Source organism: Pavona decussata, unplaced genomic scaffold, assembly GCF_977016875.1.
Source record: "Pavona decussata unplaced genomic scaffold, jaPavDecu1.1 SCAFFOLD_175, whole genome shotgun sequence".
Lineage (NCBI taxonomy): Eukaryota > Metazoa > Cnidaria > Anthozoa > Scleractinia > Agariciidae > Pavona > Pavona decussata.
The window spans coordinates 702,630-723,595 of NW_028145586.1; the positions used below are offsets into that span (position 1 = coordinate 702,630).

Here is a 20,966-nt window from a genome sequence, read left to right on the forward strand (position 1 = left end):
TTCCGAATTGCTTTGAACCTCATTATGAAAGCGAGGCTAAAGGCATATGAAAAGTTTTGCACGTAGCCTCGCCTTCATATTGAGCTTCACAGCAACTCGGAAATGGCCAAATCATTTTCAAGTCTTTTCCTTTGATACAAAACAGGACTTGTTTCAGCTTTGGCTCCAATCAATGGTTTTTAACCTTGTCCTCAAACCGAATCAACGTTTTACAAAAAACGGAATAAACAAATCAGAATTCGAATTGTTCCATTAAACTAAAAGAGGACCGGGATATTCCTGTGGCTTGGTTTCATTTCTAATCGATGGAGAAAAGGGTGCGACTTTATTTTAACCAATCAGAGCGCAACAAAGGAAAACCTAAACAAACGAAGAAAAACTTGCAATGGACAATTAACAAATTCATCACCAAAAACAAAAGTGTATCACATTTTGTCTTCGCTGGGTGTCCATTCATCTCTTTTAACGTTAATTCTAAGCTGGCACATGGAGAAAATGCGCCCTGGATGATGAATTTCGTATCATCATCATCTCCCTGCTGTCAAGTGTGTTGCTATTGTAAGTAATATATTAAACACAAGGAAGAATGTTTCATACGATTTTCAAACGAGAAGTGCGCCTCGCTTTTTCAGCCAACTATTCGAGGTGTTTAGAAATCGCATCAAACACTCTTTCGTGTGCTTGATGTAACTTCTCAAACCATTAATAGTTTATGAAGACATTCAAAGCAACCGTTCACTAAATTTTTTGATACACAAGATCACATTTCCAAATCCCCTTCACTGTGCTGATGTCATTTGTTTTCTCACATGAATTATCAATGAGTTTGAAAAGGAGAAATTCTATGCTGATCTCTGAAATCAAACAGCAGATATATACAAATTCCTTCAATTGACGAGTTCCTTTGTTCCCTTCGCTTATGTTCTGATGGACCAATTTTTATTTTAGGAACATTTTACGTTGATCTATGTAAATCAAATACAGATATCATACTCAAGCATTTAAACTTCAAATGGTTTAATAATATTCTAATATTACATTTTACTCCGAATTCGTTTCTCGGAGTCAATTTCATATTTGTCTCTTGTAATCTACTTGGTAAAAGTCACTTGGCACAAAACATTCGACCCTGCAATTTCGTTACAAGGATTATAGCAAAAGACAAAATCTTCTGAATTTGTGTCTTCTGATTTTAAAATGTTGAATCTGCTTTAACTTTCAAGTTCATTAACGTCTATGTACAATTGAGGTACCAAATGCACCCTGTTTGAAATATGTACGGCTGTACAATTGCTATCTACCTAGCTACAAAACTTATACCATGTCTTTGGTTTGTACAGCAAGACATAGCATGAAATAATGTTCACGTTAGTTTGACTTACTTAATGAAAGCGATAACATTTGGCAAGAAAACTTTTTTCCCCGTACTTGAATTACAGATTTATCAGTACAAGGATTATAGAAAGAAGACAAAACCTTCTCGATTTGTGTCCTCTGATTCTAAAATGTTAAATCTGCCTTAAAGTCTACGTACATGCAATTGAGGTACCAAATGCATCCTGTTAGAAAATTTACGGCTGTAACAATTGCTATCTACCTAACTTCAAAACTTACATGCCGTACCCTGAATTACAGGAGATTTAACAGCACAACGATTAAAGAAAAGAGACAAAACCTTCTCGATTTGTGTCTTCTGATTCTAGAAATGTTAAATCTGCCTTAACGTCTATGTACAATTGAGGTACCAAATGCACCTTGTTAGGGATATGTACGGCTGTACAATTGCTATCTACCTAACTACAAAACTTATACCATGTCTGGTTTGTACAGCACGACATAGCATGGAATAATGTTCACGTTGGTTACACTTTACGTAATGAAAGCAATAACAATTCTTCCCCGTACTTGAATTACAGGAGATTTGCCAGTACATGGATCATAAAAAGAAGACAAAACCTTCTCGATTTGTGTCTTCTGATTCTAAAATGTTAAAATACAATTCAGCTGCTTTGACTTTCACGGTCTTTAACAGCTATTTACATTACTTACACTTAAAAGGTTATTTCTTCAACAAACCGATCCATTTGGGAATCATGAGACGAGAGAAATCCCACAGTCACCCCAACAGCAATTCACATTATTACCATGACAACGGACTTTCATTCTCAGTTAATACACTTCAGTAGTCTGCAGGTAACAGTGTGCCGATACCAGCTTCACATGCGATACGATATTCGTGGGACATTTACCGATACTTGGGACTTTTTTGATTTCGATACTGTGACGTCTTTGCTCCAGACTTGTACTATGACGTCATTACCGTCGGTAGAACCCAGGCTTAAACGAGTAGAGAACGCTCAAGTTGCTGTGCTGCCAAGAGAACAGTAAAATTCTTCCGCAAAAAAGGTTATACTTGAGAGCAGTAGGAATTAAAATTCCTCCAACGTTATGTGAAGTTGTCAGTTTAACGGCATCGAAACAAAACCTGTGTCGTTCACAAGTATCGATACTTGAACACTCCCAGGTATCGACTGTGTGGCATCAATATCGACTCACCCTTACGCTGCAGACTTCAGACTGAGTATCGGCTGCAGACCGAGATAAAATTCTTCACCCAGCCTTGTGCGCAATTAGAAACGGCTAGGGTAACAGAACAAGGTATGTGCACAATAAAACAACAACATAACCATGCATTTGCATTACATGCCACATGTTGGGATCGACAGGAAGAGAAGCATCTCTGCGGGGAACTTTGATAGATTCTAAATATACAATGACACTTTTCAAGAAAACCGTAAACTCTTCCGCTCCCACAGCAATGCTGTACAAAGTGGTTCTACCTTTTGAGTTTGTGGATAAAATCCTCAAGTGTGACTATTCAAATAAACTACTGAGCAGTACTTTCCAATTGTATTGTCTATTAAGCTGCACAAGGTGGTTCTAACTTTCGAGTCCTGTGGACGAGTCAGTGTGACCACTATGCAGTACTTTCCTGTGGTGCTGTTTATCAAGTTGTACAAGATTGTTCCCGCTTTTGAGTCTGTAAAAAATCCTTAAGTGTGACCATTGAAATGAAAGCTACTGAGCAGTACTTTCCTGTGGTGCTGTTTATTATGCCTTACAAGGTGGTTCTATTTATCGAGTCTGTGGATGAAATCCTAAAGTGTGACCATTCAAATGAAAGCTACTGAGCAGTACTTTCCTGTGGTGCTGTTTATATTACTGTACAAGATGGTTCTATTTATCGAGTCTGTGGATGAAATCCTAAAGTGTGACCATTCAAATGAAAGCTACTGAGCAGGACTTTCCTGTGGTGCTGTTTATTATACTGTACAAGGTGGTTCTAACTGTCGAGTCTGAGGATAAAATCCTAAAGTGTGAATATTCAAATGAAAGCTACTGAGCAGTACTTTCCTGTGATGCTGTAGCTGCAGTTTTAGATGCTCTTTGGAGTGAAACTTAGACTCGGGCCGAGTTTAATTTTCTAAATATCCACACGATTGTGTCCAACACGTTTATCTCCTTTGCACTTGCCTCACATCTAATAGAAAATGTTTAATCAGATTTTATCTCGGACTGCATTTTATACCCAGCCTCCAACTTTTCAAAACTAACCTGCTTTCGTCACGGTGCACAGAATTTTCCCCAAATGCTCGAACCTCTTACATCACTTACTACACAAAAAATGAAGAATTTGGCTTGGTGTCTGGTTGAAAGGATCATTGATAACTCTTAATCTGTCAAGATTTCATTCCACTCCTGGGTCATTAATCAAGCAAGCGCGGCCACCAGTGGTAAATACAAAATGACGTATTTTGAGCTAAGAAATGGAGCTGTTTTAAAACGAAGGCTTATGCAGGGATTCCCTTCAATCAATCTACATTGTCGTATCGTATCGTAACTTTGTTTAACGATAATTCCCTGCATAAGCTCAATTACAAGCTAGCTCCAGTTCAACAAGTCCAAAACTAAACTACTCAACAAAAGGAGCGCCGTTACCTTTGACAAACACAATTAACACCGAGGCAAATTTGAAGACAGGAGACAGTTAACCCTTTAGGCCCCTATGGAGATCAGTAGCTTTGTCCTCCTTGAAATACCGTAATCTGCCGCTTATAAGCCCTGGGCTAATAAAACTTCGTAACGGGTTTTCAATGGCCTTATAAACGAAGGGGCTTATATCCGAGGGGGCTTATAACCGGAATGAAAATTACCGTTTCCAAACGAGCTATAGCAGTGTAGATCGAAATACGTTTTTCATTAATTGGTTTTAAATTAAGCTTTAAAACTTTAGTATTTGGAACAAAATTAAAACCAACATCATGAACGAAACTAGACGGCGGCTTACAGGTAGATGGGCCTATAACCAGGAGGGCTTATAAGCGGGGGGAGGGGAGTGGGGCTTATAAGCGTCAGTTTACGGTATCGGTAAAACATCAAACACACAGATCACAAGAATATAACAAATGATCACTGAAAGATTATCTGATTTTAAGCACTTTCTCCCAACTAATACCACAACAAATATGAAGACGCCAATGAGGAGAATTTGCGGTTTGATATTAGGGCTTAAAAGGTTAATGACACTGCTAAGCAAGGTTGATACTCTTCACCATTCAACTTCACTTTGCCAAGTAACTGTTGCGTTAAACAATCTCAAAAACTCACACTAGGAATATAGAATTGGTTCGTGATTAGCACGCGTGCGGGAAGTTTGGAAAGTAGGAGATAACTGTAAAGGCCCGTTTACACATGCAATTTTTGTCGCGGGAAAGTTGCAGTTTTAAATCGCAGGTGTAAACTAACGACCATTTCATCTTTCATTTGTTACTGGGATATCGCAGAAGGTTCGAACATGTTTCAAACGTGACAAAATTTTGCTTGATTTCTTGAAAAAAGTACAGCGTTGAAAACACACTCTAAAAACCATTGGTTTAAAGTACGATTTGAAGACGTAGTCTTCCAAGAGAAAATTGTAGTGAGGTGCGAAAAAAATCGCTTGTGTAAACGGGTCTTAAAAGTTCGCCGAGAGCAACACAGTTTCTCGAGTGCGCTTAAAACTTTTCAATTGTCCATAACTCGATAGACGCACAGCTAAAAGGATGAAACAGACGCGGTTTGGCACGGAGGCAAGTGGTGGAACGGGGTAAACGTCGTCTGGTTACTCACACCAATCCTTTCATAACAAAGCTAACAAAAAACGGTATAAAAACAGACAAGAGTGAGCGAAGAAAATCTAAAACCATCGGAGCTTCCCTAAGTTTATTAGCTACCAGCGTTCTAAACTTTTCTAAATATCTTATTTCCTTTCATGCAAGAAACCGTACTTTTGCGCCTTTTCGAAAATCACCTCGACTGGTTTTAGAGTTAAGCCGAACGGTTCAAAACTAAAATTTGACGCAATGGATCGCTATCGTACAACGAACTTTTGCGTCTATAATTAACATACTAATGGAAAAAAGACGGCTTTTGGAAATGGTAAATAAAAAAAATTTTCCCTGGAAAACTACCGTTACCATAGCTTCTATTATTTTTATATCAGCGTTATAAACTTGTTTACCTTAGAGAATCCGATAGATCCAATCTGTAGTTTGTTTAGTTCTTGCTGAGCTCCTTACTAGCATAGCCCCACAGTGGGCTTTGAATTATTCCCGCCGTTATTTGTCGTTTCGTTTTCTTATAAAGAGCGACTTGATTTCACTCCAATCCAAAGATTTAACTTCTGTGTCGACTAAATTTCCGTACTCTGGACTCGTTTTCCATCTTTCCAGTTCTTCAAGAAAGTTTTCTTCTTCATTAGCGACCGAGAACAAATTTTCTTAGCTGAATGTAACTTGCAAGTGTTATCATGATTGTATGGATGCAGCGCATGCGTCAATCGAGTTATGGATACACGCCTACGTTATTGAATTTGATTGGGTGAATTTACTTTCACTTTGCTCGTGGAGTGGTAGGTTTTAGCACTCATTTTCTTATCCATACAAGCTTACCGTTAAACTAAGATAATTTAACGACTTACAGACTGCAAAACACTTGCTCAGATCACATCCAAGGCCTCTACTTGTAGAACTGTGGTCATTGATTGTCAATTTCAGCGTAGTTAATGTGTCACATTTTGCCAGATTATTGCACAGTTCCAGTAACTGATCTTCACTCACTTCACTACAGCTATTGATTGTAAGACTGAGAAATGTTAATGACTCATTTCTGGCGAAACTATCACCCAGATGCTTCATCCAGTCTCCAGCCGTGTTATTGTAGTTGTTGATTGTAAGACTGACAGTAGTTAATGACTTATTTCCAGCCAAACTATCACGCAGCCAAAGAATCCTGACTTCATCCGTTTCACTGAAGTTGTTGACTGTAAGAGTGAGAGTCTGTAATGACTTGTTTGACTCCAAACCATAACCCAGACCCAGTACCCAGTCTCCAACCGTGCCACCGTAGTCGTTGATTGTGAGTGTTTGTAATGACTTGTTTGACGCCAAACCATGACCCAGATCCCGTATCCAGTCTCCACCCGTGTCACTGTAGTTGTTGATTGTAAGAGTGAGTGTATGTAACGACTCGTTTGACGCCAAACCATGACCCAGATCATGTATCCAGACTCCACCCGTGTCACTGTAGTTGTTGATTGTAAGAGTGAGTGTCTGTAATGACTCGTTTGACGCCAAACCATGACCCAGATCCCGTATCCACTCTCCACCCGTGCCACTGTAGTTGTTGATTGTAAGAGTGAGTGTCTGTAATGACTTGTTTGACGCCAAACCATGACCCAGATCACGTATCCAGACTTCACCCGCGCCACTGTAGTCGTTGATTGTAAGAGTGAGTGTCTGTAATGACTCGTTTGACGCCAAACCATCACCCAGATCCTGTATCCAGTCTCCACCCGTGCCACCGTTGTTGTTGATTGAAAGAGTGAGAGTATGTAATGACTCGTTTGACGCCAAACCATCACCCAGATCCTGTATCAAGAAACCACCCGTGCCACCGTAGTTGTTGATTGTAAGAGTGAGAGTATGTAATGACTCGTTTGACGCCAAACCATGACCCAGATCTTGTATCAAGAAACCACCCGTGCCACCGTAGTTGTTGATTGTAAGAGTGAGAGTATGTAATGACTCGTTTGACGCCAAACCATGACCCAGATCCAGTATCAAGACACCACCCGTGCCACCGTAGTTGTTGATTGTAAGAGAGAGTGTATGTAATGACTTGTTTGACGCCAAACCATCACCCAGATCATGTAACCAGTTTCCACCCGTGTTACTGTAGTTGTTGATTGTAAGAGTGAGTGTATGTAATGACTTGTTTGACGCCAAACCATCACACCAAACTGACCGAAGGAAAGAACTGTCGCTAAAGTAGCTGTTGATGATAAGGGGGAGTGCCGTTAAAGACGCGTTTTTCGCCAAACTGTTGCTGAAGTCTGTTCCCTTGTCAGTGAAGGAATATAATGTAAGAGTGAGAGCGAGTGTAACTAAGGAGGTGTTTTCCAACACTACTTCAAGCAGACGTTGCATGCACCCTACGTTCTCACCAGGGCAGTTTCCGATTGTAAGAGCAAATGTTGTTAATGACGGGCTGTTTGTTAAACCGTCATTCAGACCCTGTGCCCAGTCATCACTCACGCCACTGATTGTGAGACTAAGTTCACTTGTTCCAGTATCCTTCACTTTAGTGAAAACTGAAGGTAATAACGAGGGATTATCAATACAGAAATTAAGGCCACAGGGAGAACAGTCTGATATCAAGTCATGGACAATCACCTTTAAGTTCGCATTTTGGTTGGCACCTAAAAACCGCTCAATAGCAGCCTTCCCGTTAGTGGTCAATTCTCCCCAAATGTTGAAAGTAACGGGGTGTACGCACTTTTCTATTTTCAGGTAGCTCACAAGACTGCGTGTAACATCATCAGGTACGTTTCCGTGAATGTTAAGAGTGAGCCGATACGGTGTGGACTTCACCAAGAGTCTCCCGACAGCTTCTATAACTTCACAGCTCAACTCACCCCAGAAGTTTAAAGTCTCTTCTAAATTGAAACTGCTCTTAGCCAAAACAGGAGTAGGACAAGCGACCTTAGCGGCTGCAATGTTTCCACTGGTATTCGGGTGGAAAGTGCACCACTGCTTTGCTTTGTTTGATGTAATAACAGTCGCCCAGCTGTCTGGGAGTTCACCAAATATTTTAACTTCCAAAGCATCCACGGAGCAATTTTGTAAGAAACCTCTTTTTAAGAAGAAGACGCCTGAATCACTCAGCCTTCCGAAAAGAATCAAAGTAAAAGATTTCAAAACGGCTTGTTCTGAAAGTCCTTCACAAAGGGCAGTAGCTAATGAATCTTGCATGTCTCCAAAAATAGTGATGAGAACAGAGGTCAAAGACGTGTTGATTAAAACTCTTTTCAAAGCCAGTATTGCAGCGTCACTTAATGAACCATAAATCTTGAGGACAACTGACTTCAATGGTGTATCCGCAGACAATCCTTTTTCAAGAGCTCTGGCCCAAGCCTCTCCCCACTCATTAAACAGTTCAAACGTCACGGACGTCAAGGTGTTGCTTGCAGCCAAACTGTCACCAACAATATCAGCTATGTCAGAAGAGGGGCTTTCAAAAGTTCTAAGAGTAACTGACGTTAAAGTCGAGTTTTGACATAAGCCATCGTAAAAGGCGTTTCCGAGATATTTTAATCCGGAAACTAACAAACTCTGTAGTTTTGGACAGGATTTCAGGTAATCAAAAGCAGAATTTACTTCATCATCATCTTCATCATCTTCATCATATTTATCACAACACACAGATAAATGAACAGGATGCTGTAATTGTGAAAAGTTCCGGCAGTATTTTGCAACCTCAAAAAAGCCAGAATAAGAATAGTCGCCGCGTCCCCTCACATCCACAGTCAAAGGGAAAGGAATGAAGGAAAAAAGAGTCATCGCCACTTCTTCAGCATTTCCACTTTCACTGAAACTTTCAGTAAAAAACGATGCACCTGGCTCCCAGCACTTGAGCCAGTCCCAGTCTTCACTCTCCAGCTTCTCGCCAATCTGTCTGAAAAGGATACTCGCTTTGACACCCAGTATACCAGATAAAAACAGAAACACTTCCGGGTATGTTTCTACAACTTCTACAAATAAGTCTAACTGAAACTCTTTCAAGATATTGACGTCTTTCTTCAATAACAGAAATGCCAGGTATGCTGCGGCCAAGTATTCTTGAAATGTTTTATGAAAGAAGTGGTATTCGTGCTGTGGGTTGATCTTTTTCAGACTGGCTTCCTTGAAAACGAGACCTGATATCCGAGCTGCCAGATCTGGATACATCTCTTCATATTTTGCAAGTTCTCCTTCACGAAAAGAAAGACGATCTTCTAACAGGCATTTCCAAGCTAACTCTCCCAGGGCCAGTAAACTCTGTTCAAATTTCTTCTCAAGAGCCTCATCATCCTTGGGAGCTTCCAAATTATTTTTTGCACAGAATCTTCGTAAAATGCATCGAACAATAATCTGATAGAGCTCAGTTCGACGAGATGGAAGTTCTCCCTTATAGTCCTCAAAAACAACACAGAGAAGGAGCAGATTCAATGGATTGCTTGGTAAAGCATGGAGGAAAGGGTTTTCCTGGATTGCTTTGATAAGCCTCTCTCCTTTTGACAAATGCTCGGGCCCCAAATGATTGAAATGCTTTCTGATGTACTCAAAAGCATCTGTTTCTGTAAATCCTTCAATTTGCAAAAGAACGTCAAAGTCAACCTTCTGTCGTATCTGAATTCCTCTTTCTTGGCGAGATGTGGCCAAGACATAACAAAATGGCAAAATTTTTTTACGAAGCAATTTATCCACATTAGGTTTAAACTTTTCAGGTAGCTCATCCAGACCATCCAAAATCAATAAAACTTTTCCATGGTAGTGGAACTCTTTAATGTAATCTATTAGCTCTTTCCTGAGCTTTTCATCTTCTGGTAGAAGTTGTTCATTAATGGCTTCCAAGACGTCGCCATCAATGTCCCTGCATTTCAGCAGTAGCACAATTTCAAACTCGGAAAAGAAACGCTCTTTAGGGATTTTTCCATTTGCCCAGTCATACGCGATTTTGAGACAAAATGTTGTCTTCCCGATACCAGGGCTTCCTTCTACCAGTACGGTTACATCATCTGGGGCTACAAAGATGTCATACATGTCCACTTCATCGCGTCCTAGGTGAAAATTGGTTTTCCTTCTTGAAACGATTTTCAGTCTCGTGTAAACATCCTCAATGGGTAGCTTCAAGGTGTTCTCCCAAAGGAGTGGTTTCAAAAGCGACCCCTTTTTGTACGTATCTTTGAGAAAATTGACAACTAAAGCCAGGCCTGGACCTACAGAAGAACAACACAAGACTTGTATGTTATCCAAGAGCTGCCATTTTGTTCCAAACTAAAGGCTGGTTTCCATATGATCGCGGATCGCAGATCGCAATAAGGTCTGCTATCGTCTGCGATCATATGGAAACCAGCCTTTAGATAGAACATGGTTCTATCTTCTGCGATCGTCTGCGATCGCGATCGCAGGATCGCAGACGATCGCAGAAGTAGTTTCCATATGATCGCAGACGATCGCAGACCTTATTGCGATCTGCGATCAAATGGAAACCAGCCTTTAATAAGGTCTGCGATCGTGATCGCAGACGATCGCAGAAAATAGAACCATGTTCCATCTAAAGGCTGGTTTCCATATGATCGCGGATCGCAGATCGCAGATCGCAATAAGGTCTGCGATCGTCTGCGATCATATGGAAACTACTTCTGCGATCGTGATCGCAGACGATCGCAGAAGATAGAACCATGTTCTATCTCCTGCGATCGTCTGCGATCAATTGCGATTGTTTGCGATCTGCGATCCGCGATCATATGGAAACCAGCCTTTAGGTAGAACATGGTTCTATCTTCTGCGATCGTCTGCGATCACGATCGCAGGATCGCACACGATCGCAGAAGTAGTTTCCATATGATCGCAGACGATCGCACACCTTATTGCGATCTGCGATCATATGAAAACCAGCCTTAAAGGTGTCACCTACCACTTTAAAAAGCAGTATATTTCATGTAGTCCACTAGGTATCCGTGTCTGTGTGTGTCCTACATTTCGCAAAAGACAGTTGAGCCTCTGCACAAAGACACACCCCCTAAAAGCTCCTAAATGTACCTACTTTACTCACATATACGCAGCAGACACTACAGGTAAAATGGAAGCCAAAAACCCATTTCCGGGACCGTTGGAGAGAAAATAACCTCCTTAACAGAGCGAAGGAGAGAAAGGCTTAAGAGTGCCTCTCCGTAAAAATCAAACATCGCGGCAAGGGTGTAAAATTCGATTTCTTTCATACTTTAATGTCAGATAGGCTAGGATATAACTAAAATCACTGTATAGTTTTTTCGGTCAAATATCCTTTTATTTCCAAGAAATATGCAAATAACGAAAATCCGTTAAAATCGTCATTTGAGGCGCTAAATTATTACACGGGCTTGAGAACCTCGCGTGCGAAAACAAATCATTCTACCGCTTTTAAAACACTTAAGTCTTTTTTTACTATCTTTAAATATCTGTTGGAATGATTTTGGGAAATATTGCGTCGTTCTGTGTATATGAAATAATTTAAGTTGGAAGGCGTACAATTCACTGCAGTAAAAGTACTTCGTGACTAAAATTAATTTTCACCATGTGCGAAACCTTCAAATCGATTAAGCTTCTGGTGGTTGAATTTTAGAAGGATGGTCTATAGATTCCTGTACCCTGTCTATAGACCATCCTTCTAAAATTCAACCACCAGAAGCTTAATCGATTTAAAGGTTTCGCACATGGTGAAAATTAATTTTATTCACGAAGTACTTTTACTGCAGTGAATTGTATGCCTTTCAAATTAAATTATTTCAGATACACAGAACGACGCAATATTTCCCAAAATCATTCCAACAGATATTTAAAGATAGTAAAAAAAAATGTTAGTGTTTTAAAAGCGGTAAAATGATTTCTTTTCGCACGCGAGGTTCTCAAACCCGTGTAATAATTTAGCGCCTCAAATGACGATTTTAACGGATTTTCGTTATTTGAATTTTTTCTTTGAAATAAAAGGACATTTCTCCAAAAAAACTATACAGTGATTTTAGTTATATCCTAGCCTATCTGACATTAAAATATGAAAGAAATCGAATTTTCCACCCTTGCCACGAAATTTAGAATTTGTCTGATTTTTACAGACAGGCGCTTTTTTAAAAATCCTGCCGCACTCTCATATCCAGTATAACAACCAATGGCTGGTAGTCGAGATAAAAGCTTTATAAAGACAAGCTGTTAGAATTTACTGGCGTCAACATGCCAGAGGAATTTTCAACTACAACTTTTTAAGTAAACATGCCCTAGAGACAGCTTGAGACAATGAAGAAACTTTAACTCGTTACAACTGTTCGGATGTACAAAGCAAAAAAAAAAAAAAAGAAACAACAACAAAACAAAAGGAGCTGACTGTAACCTGCTACTGAAGATTGACTTACCTACCAACCTATCCTCTGTTCCACTTGTCAGATGAGTTTGAGAGGCTGTAGGGAAAGGAAGCTGACTGTTAACTGCTACTGAAGACTGACTTCCACCAGAAAAACCTTTAGAGGGAAAATTGTAAGTTGAAACGACATTGCAATTCATCTTAATATCGCATTTTAGGTTGTAAGTCAGAAACTCTAGGGAAAGCAAGATTTTATTGTTCTTTAGGCTCCAGCATCACCATTCTTCGAACTGTTCTCCATATGTTCCCTATACAACTAGTCGCGAGAATTTGTTTAAACGTCAAGTCATGCTTCTTAGTTGATCAGTCCATTCATTCTCATGACTTATTAGTTTGATCAAATATTGACACTGTAAGAAGAATTGCTTTTGGGTTTTACAGGGTTCAACTTGATCCACTAAAGAAGCAGAATATTATGATTCATGCACTACAGCGCTAATCTATGGAAACTGTGAAAGGTTTCAACATAAGAAAGAGAAGGTGAACTTAGCTTGGTAAGTTATGACGAAAACCTGTTTTTATCAAATGAATAATGAAATAATTTCAACATTATCATAAAAGGGTCAACTGTCTGTTTCAGTTTTTACATAAATCTTAATTATATTAGTACAGTATAGACCTCAGCCTCGCGCTGGGGCTATACGGCGTACTGGGGCGCGTCCCCCGGTTGGTGGATGGGGGAGCCCTCCCTTTGGGGGGTTGCACCTGAATAATACGGAATAGGGTGCCGTGGACCAACATAGCCTAGGAGAAGCAAAACTCTGATTCCAAAACCGGGCAGGTGGAGCTTGTTAGCCTTGGCAGGCAGTTCATCTAGGAGACGGAAAACTCTGATTACAAACCCGGACAGATGGAGTTCGTTAGCCTTGGCAGGCAATCGTCTAGGAGAGGAAAACTCTGATCTCAAACCCGGGTAGATGGAAGTCGTGAGCCATGGTCGGCTATCATCTAGGAGAAGGAAACTCCAAGTGAAATCACCCCTCCCTCCAGGCCGGGGGTTAGACACAGGGCTAACAACCCTGTTCTGTAAAAAAAGTCTTGTTACGGAAACAGCAACGAAGGAAAAGAACACTTCTAGGTGTGACAGGCTTCCAGAGTCATCGCAAGATACTCGTGTGATTGGCAGTGGTGAAAACCGAAGGGAAGCCACTGACAGGAGGATGGAAGTCTTAAGCGCCAAAACCAGAACCAGGATTGGTTTCTGGAATGTAAGAACCATGTATGAGACCGGGAAGCTAGCGCAAGTTACAGCAGAGATGAGGCGCTACAATCTACACATTCTTGGAGTCAGCGAAAGCCGATGGACAAGATCCAGTAGATACAGAACCAACACGGGAGAGACAGTGCTCTACAGTGGTAGAGATGACGATCAACACCACGAAGGAGTCGCAATCATCCTTAAAAAGGGAGTGGAAAAGTGCCTGATGGAGTGGAAGCCTATTAACAGCAGGCTGATGAAGATCAGATTGAGAGGCAAGCACATCAATACCACCATCATCCAGTGCTACGCACCAACCAACGACAGTGAGGAAGAGAGCAAGGAGGCTTTCTATGAACAGTTGCAGGCTGAACTGGAGAACACACCAGGACATGAAATGAAGATAGTGATGGGCGACTTGAATGCCAAAGTTGGAAGTAATAACACCAACTACGAGAGAGCCATGGGTAAGGAAGGATGTGGAAGCATGAACAACAATGGAGAGAGACTGCTGGAATGCTGCGGGACATACGACCTTGTCATTGGCGGGACTCTCTTTCCACACCCAGACATCCACAAACTTACCTGGTGTTCCCCCAACGGCAGAGACAAGAATCAGATCGACCACCTGATGATCAACGGGACGTGGAGGAGATCGCTGCAAGACGTTAGAGTGAGGAGAGGAGCAGATGTTGGCAGTGATCACCACCTTGTCACTGCAACTCTGAAAGTGAAACTGAGAAAGAATGGACCTGAGAAACCAAGACAACAACAGTTTGATGTGGAGAAGCTGCGCAACCCCAAAGCAAAGAATGCCTTCATCCTTAAGCTGAAGAACAAGTTCCAAGCTTTGGCAGATGCTGAAAACTACACCCAGACAGAGTCAGCCGGAATCGACACCGGGTGGAAGCAAGTAAGATCAGCCTACACACAAACCAGTGAAGCTTGCTTAGGAAGAGGACGAAAGAGGAGGAAAGAGTGGATAACAACGGATACATGGAAAGCCATTGAGAACAGGAGAACCCTTAAGAAGAGAGTGTTGGAGACCAGTCAGAAAGGCTGAAAGAGAGGTACAAACAACAGTACAGGGAAGCTGATCAAACAGTGAAAAGAATGGCTAGGGCCAACAAGCGGGCCTACATGGAAGGCCTTGCAAGGGAAGCAGAAGAGGCCGCGGCCAGAGGAGAACAAGGACGAGTGTACAAAATCACTAAGCTCGTCAGCGGCAAGTACCGGAAATCTACAGACACACCCATCACAGATAAACAGGGACGGATTCTAACAACAGAAGCGGAACAAGAGGCGAGATGGGCAGAACATTTCAGCGAAGTTCTAAACAGACCACCACCAATCGCTCCAGCGGATGTACAGGACCCAGCTAAAGACCTGGATGTAAACACAACGCCACCTGAGAAACAAGAAATTGTGGCAGCCATCAGATCCCTCAAAAACGGAAAGGCCCCTGGTCAAGACAGCCTCAATGCAGAACTCTTCAAGGCAGACCCAGAGCTTGCAGCGCAAGTTCTTCAGCCACTCTTTACAGCCATCTGGGACGAGAAACAACTTCCAGAGGATTGGACGGAAGGCGTCATAGTAAAGATCCCGAAAAAGGGAGCCTTGAGCAATTGTAACAACTGGAGAGGAATCACCCTCCTGTCTGTTCCAAGCAAGATCCTCCCAAAAATCATCATCAAGCGAATTGAAGAGGCAGTGGACCAGCAACTCCGAAAGGAGCAGGCCGGTTTTCGACCAGGAAGAGGGTGCACAGACCAAATATTTCCTCTGCGAAACATCATCGAACAGTGCACAGAATGGCAGAGACAGTTGTACATCAACTTCGTAGACTTTGAAAAGGCCTTTGATAGCATCCATCGAGAGAGTCTATGGCGCATTCTCAGGGCATATGGAATACCGCAGGAGATTGTTCTTGTCATCAAGAGTTTCTACAACAACTTGACATGCAGGGTAGGAAGCAGCGAGACCAGCTTCAGCGTGAAGACCGGTGTTAGACAAGGCTGTTGTATGTCTGCGATGCTCTTCAACTTGACAATCGACTGGGTGATGAGGCAGACAACAGCAGACCAAGCGCGAGGCATCAGATGGACCCTCTTGACACAACTTGAAGATTTGGACTTTGCTGACGATCTAGCACTCATGTCGCATACCCACCAGCACATGCAGGAGAAGACATCCCGTCTAAATACCTTTGCACAGCAAGTAGGCTTGAAGATCAGCCAGAAGAAGACGGAGGTAATGATGCTGAACGTATCAAACCCATCACCTGTCACAGTAAATGGAGAAGATCTATCAACGACCGAAGAATTTACATACCTTGGGAGCACTGTCAGACATGACGGTGGGGCAGGCAGCGACATCAAGAACCGCCTCAGTAAGGCCAGAAATGCGTTAAGAATGATGAACAACGTTTGGAAGTCATCCCAGTGCAGCACCAAGACCAAACTAAGATTGTACCAGAGCTGTGTAATCTCCACTCTACTGTACGGCTCGGAACGTTGGAGGATGACAGAGAGCGACCTCAACAAGCTGTCCACCTTCCACACAAAAAACCTCAGAAGAATCCTACGTATATTCTGGCCAACCAAGAACTTCTTGCTCGCTGCAACCAGGACAGCATGGGAACCATCATTATGCGAAGACGATGGAAATGGATCGGACATATCATGCGACGGGAGGAAGACAACAGTCATCACTCGCACAGCCCTTCACTGGACACCAGAGGGGAGACGCAGGCGAGGACGACCCAAGATCACCGAGGACGACCCAAGATCACCTGGCGTCGGACTGTGGAAGCAGAACTGAAGACCTTACATCATACCTGGGGAACCATTCAGAGGCTAGCTAGGGACAGACAGGAGCGGCTTAATTTTGTTGCTGCCCTACATGCCAAGCCGGCATATGGGCATGAGTGAGTGAGTGAGTATAGACCTCAGGTAGTAACTTAATTACCTTGCCCATAATAATTGCTGCTATCTTGCCTTGGCTGCTTAGGAGGTTCTCTTTCAGGAAACAATAAAGGCCTTTTATTCTGCTTTAGCGAACTTGAATCGCTTTGTGACAAACTTATTATACCTGAAAATACCAGAAAAAGTGTCAGCGTAAGGGCCACTGGAACAGTTAAGTTTCAGGGGCAGATAGTTGGCTAAGGAGGAAGTCAAAACGGGTAAGTCCACAAGAACAAACAAGCGAGACACGGGAAGCTACTCTTAATCAACCATTTCCAAAACTTATTGGAATCCTTGTCTCTGATTGGCCACAAAAATATCCGAGTTTAGACTCTTTTGCACTACTTTCCAGACTTGTAATACAAAAGTGTTGACCGGCAAACTACATTGGTTGCCTGTTCACCAAACTTGTCTGGACTGTGCAGGAGAGTTTCCTTGTGAAGAGTTTCAGTGAAAAGGGAACCCACAAAACGCAAGAAATCCCAAAATTTACATGAAACATGTTCGCAAGCAAAACTTGAAAGGCACCAAAAGGGAGAAACACCAGATTGTGGACTAATCGAAGGTAAATGCATAAACACCAGAGTACCATAATTTCTGAGTTCATGCAAATCATTCTCAGTTGTGTTAGCAGAAATATCTGTTCTAATTTTCTTGCCACCAGTGTATACTCAAAAAGGTGTTTGCTCTTATATCGGCACACCCTACACAGACAATTCACAAAGCAGACAACATGGCTCAGAGAAAAGCATTAGTGTATGGGGCACACAAAATTATATTTTCACAGTAAACAAATTTTCATAGTCAAAAATAAGGATTTTACTTTTACTTTTACACTTAAATTTTTTTTATAAAATTAATGCCATGTGACAGTTGTTGGGATCATACAAATGCTTACAGTTACCTTCAATTCCACCTCTCAAATGTGTTTGTGAGGCTGCATGAAAAGGAAGCTGACTGTAACCTGCTACATGTACTGAAGACTGACTTCCATCAGAAAAACCTTCAGATAGAAATGAGCACAATAAATTATTCATCACAAAGTCAACAGGACACATGACTTTTTAATTTTTTTTTTCACTGTGTATGTGATACATATACTCTGTTGTGATAATTGCTTTAAACATTTTTTCAATCACTCCTACCTTCAGTTCCACTTCTCAAATGAGTTTGTGAGGCTGCAGGGAAAGGAAGCTGACTGTAACATGCTACTGAAGACTGACTTCCACCAGAAATGATACCTTTAAATGAGAAAATTGAAAATATTGTAACAACATAGCAAATCCCATTAAAATGGCATTTAGAGTTTAAGTCAGTAACTGGATTTACTGCACTCCTGGGAAAGCATAATATTGTTTCTCCTTAGGTTTCAGTATCAACATACAAGCACAATTTCCTAACTGTTCTCTATACTATGTTCCTTATACAACTAGTTGGGAGAATTTGTTTAAACATCAGGTCAATTTTCTTAGTTGATCAGTTCATTCATTCTCATGACTGATTAGTTTGATCAAATAGTGGAAACTATAAGGAGAAATAAGATGCTGATCATGGTTTTGGGGTTTAAAGGGTTAAGTTAAAGATGCAGATCTTGCTATTTGTACCACTGGGCTAATGGGCAATTCCAGAAAATATCCATACCCAACAACGGACGGCTTCCATGTTTTAACCCCCCCTTGCCTTCGGAAATTCCAAAATGCGTTACCCCCCCATGCCCTCAGAGTTCCATAATCGTGAACCCCCCCTTCCCTTCAGAATTTCCAGTTTTTCTGGGAAGTACATTTTCGACTTTAGCAACGCCTATATGAACAAACGAACATGAATTTATGCCTCCTCAGGGCTGTGATCTAGCAGCGCTAGGCGACAAGCTTTACTCTTCAGCGACAAGAAAAACCTACCGCTAGTGGCCAGGCTGCGAAATTTTCTTTTTAAGTCCGAATTTGGCTATAATAATAAACACCATTTACGGCAGTTTTACTCCTCTTTGTTTTCTTGTGCCATTCAACTCCTTTAGGAAAAGAAGGAAACTAGAACAACGCATTGGATGAAAACAAAAATCATTTCTTTTCACCCCTTGTTTTATACACGTACAAAATCCATAGAATGTCTGGGATCCCAAGATTCAGTCGGCTTCAGTTTCTGAACCAAAAATTCAATTAAATTGTATTTGTGATTCCAGGCGCTATCAAGAGAAAACTTGTGGTCTCAATTACCACATTACGAATACCTAGTCTTAACTATTTCAAACTCTTATAGCGAGGAAGAAGAAAACCCATTGTCAACAACATTGAAAACAACTTTATGCAAATTTATTAGTGATATGTGATGCGCGTCTTGAATGTTCCATTCCACGTGCCTGAGTCCCTCACGAGTAAACATACATCGTTGCTGTTTTGTAATTATCTACTTTATTTACAAAATGTTACTGAAAAAAATTATTACACTGAGATTATACTTGATTGTACTTGAATCTTTCGAATGAAAACTTCGGAAAAAGCATTTCCTTATTTAAAAACGTACAACGTCTACGGTAGAATTCGGCAAGGAACCGGGGAAACTTCAACGTGGCCGCTCGCTTGCCTTTGAGCAGACTTTGTTTACATCTTCGGCGTAGCGTTACAAAGTTACAAATTTGCATAAATGTTATCGAGATCATCGAATCTCAAAAGGCGATCTCACGTTTTCTTCATTTCAAATTGTAACCGTGTCTTCCTCTCAAAGATGACTGGAATACCTGTCCACTAAACCCAGTAATAGACAGTGAAGGAAGCGAAACTAAAAGATTGCGACTTTTTCGGCCGCTGTTTCACAAGCTGAGAATGGAAACACGCGCGATCGCTACCAGTAAGCTGCACATAATTATGCTTGATTGTACTTTAATCTTTCGAATCAAAACTTCGAAAACAACATTTCCTTGATTAAAAAACGCGCAGTAGCCCCCCCATGCCCTCAGAATTCCATAATCGTGAACCCCCCCTCCCCTTCGGAAATCCTAAAAGCCGTCCGTGGTATGGTATGGATATTTTCTGGAATCGCCCAATCTATGGAAATTGTCAAAGGTTTTAACACAAGAAAGAGAAGGTGACAACTTGGTCACTTATAAGAGAGACCTATTTTTATCAAATGGAATAGAAATAATTACAATTCAACATTGTCATTAAAGGTTGAGAAGATAAACAACAAAGAGTTCAACTGTCTGTTTCAGTTATCACATTAATCTTAGTTATATTAGTACAGTATAGCTCAGGTAGTAACTTAATTACCTTGCCCATTATAATCGGTCCTATGTTGCCTTGGCTGCTTGGGAGATTCTCTTTCAGGAAATGATAAAGGCCTTTTATTCTGCTTTAGTGAACTTGACTTCCTTTGTGACAAACCTATCGTACCTGACAATACCAGAAAAAGTGGAAGAATAAAGGACCACTGGAACTGTTAAGTTTGAGGGGCAGATAGTTTGCTAAGGAGGAAGTCAAAACGGGTAAGTCAGCAAGAACAAACAAGCGAGACCCACCAGGGGAGCTACTCTTAATCACCTTTATGGGCCAAAAAGTTAATTTGCACCCAGGGCAGTAAATTGAATAAATATGGTATGCGATCTAGAGAAAGTTGCTTGTACCCAATCATATCTGGCTCCTCTACCTGGTTTGGGTCGAAGGCTGACATAGTGATGTTCATGCAGGTGTCCCAACACAAGCTGGCTGCTGCTGCTAACATCATGTTCTGGGTGGATAGTTAAGTCATGTGACAGACTGCTGATCACGTGAATGCATGTTTTAAAGCAGTTTGCTGCAGCATGGAGAGTGACGTGATCACCCCATGTCCCATCTGCTGCCATGTTTCTAAGGTAATCAGGCCAAGACTGATGTCCATGTACAAAGTTGATCAGTTCTGTCCCATCTTGCTGCAAGAGAACAACATAACAATAATATTATAAACAACAAAGTCAAAGTTCATTGTGCCACTTCATCCAATGATCAACTGGAGGGTAAAGATTTTCACTAAATTGACCAGTGCATTGATCCGCAACAAACCAAATTATACCGACACATGTTAACTGTTCCATATTATAATTAATCCAATAAGTTATGCATTCAGTTGTTAATGAATAACTGAAGCATTGGATACAGCGGAATTTCAGAGCTTTGCTTGGCTTTAAGCATCCACGTGATATCAGCCATTGAGTAATGTACCAACTGTCCAAGAAATAGCAACCATTTTATAATTGACTTCTGCATTTTCTTGAAGCAACAATTAAGTTTTATCTTGAT

At 41.2% G+C, this 20,966-nt stretch overlaps 1 protein-coding gene across 1 annotated transcript in view; it reads right to left on the reverse strand.

Annotated features, from left to right (window-relative positions):
* Positions 1 to 20,966, reverse strand: part of LOC146463494 (uncharacterized) — a 333,098-nt gene that overhangs the window by 305,233 nt on the left and 6,899 nt on the right. Inside the window, exons 4-7 of the mRNA XM_085084383.1 lie at positions 19,962 to 20,084; positions 17,844 to 17,939; positions 17,603 to 17,701; positions 16,703 to 16,825 (exon numbers count right to left, since the gene is read on the reverse strand). Of these exons, the coding sequence (XP_084940509.1) occupies positions 16,703 to 16,825; positions 17,603 to 17,701; positions 17,844 to 17,939; positions 19,962 to 20,084 (441 nt within the window). The remainder of the gene's footprint in view (positions 1 to 16,702; positions 16,826 to 17,602; positions 17,702 to 17,843; positions 17,940 to 19,961; positions 20,085 to 20,966) is intronic.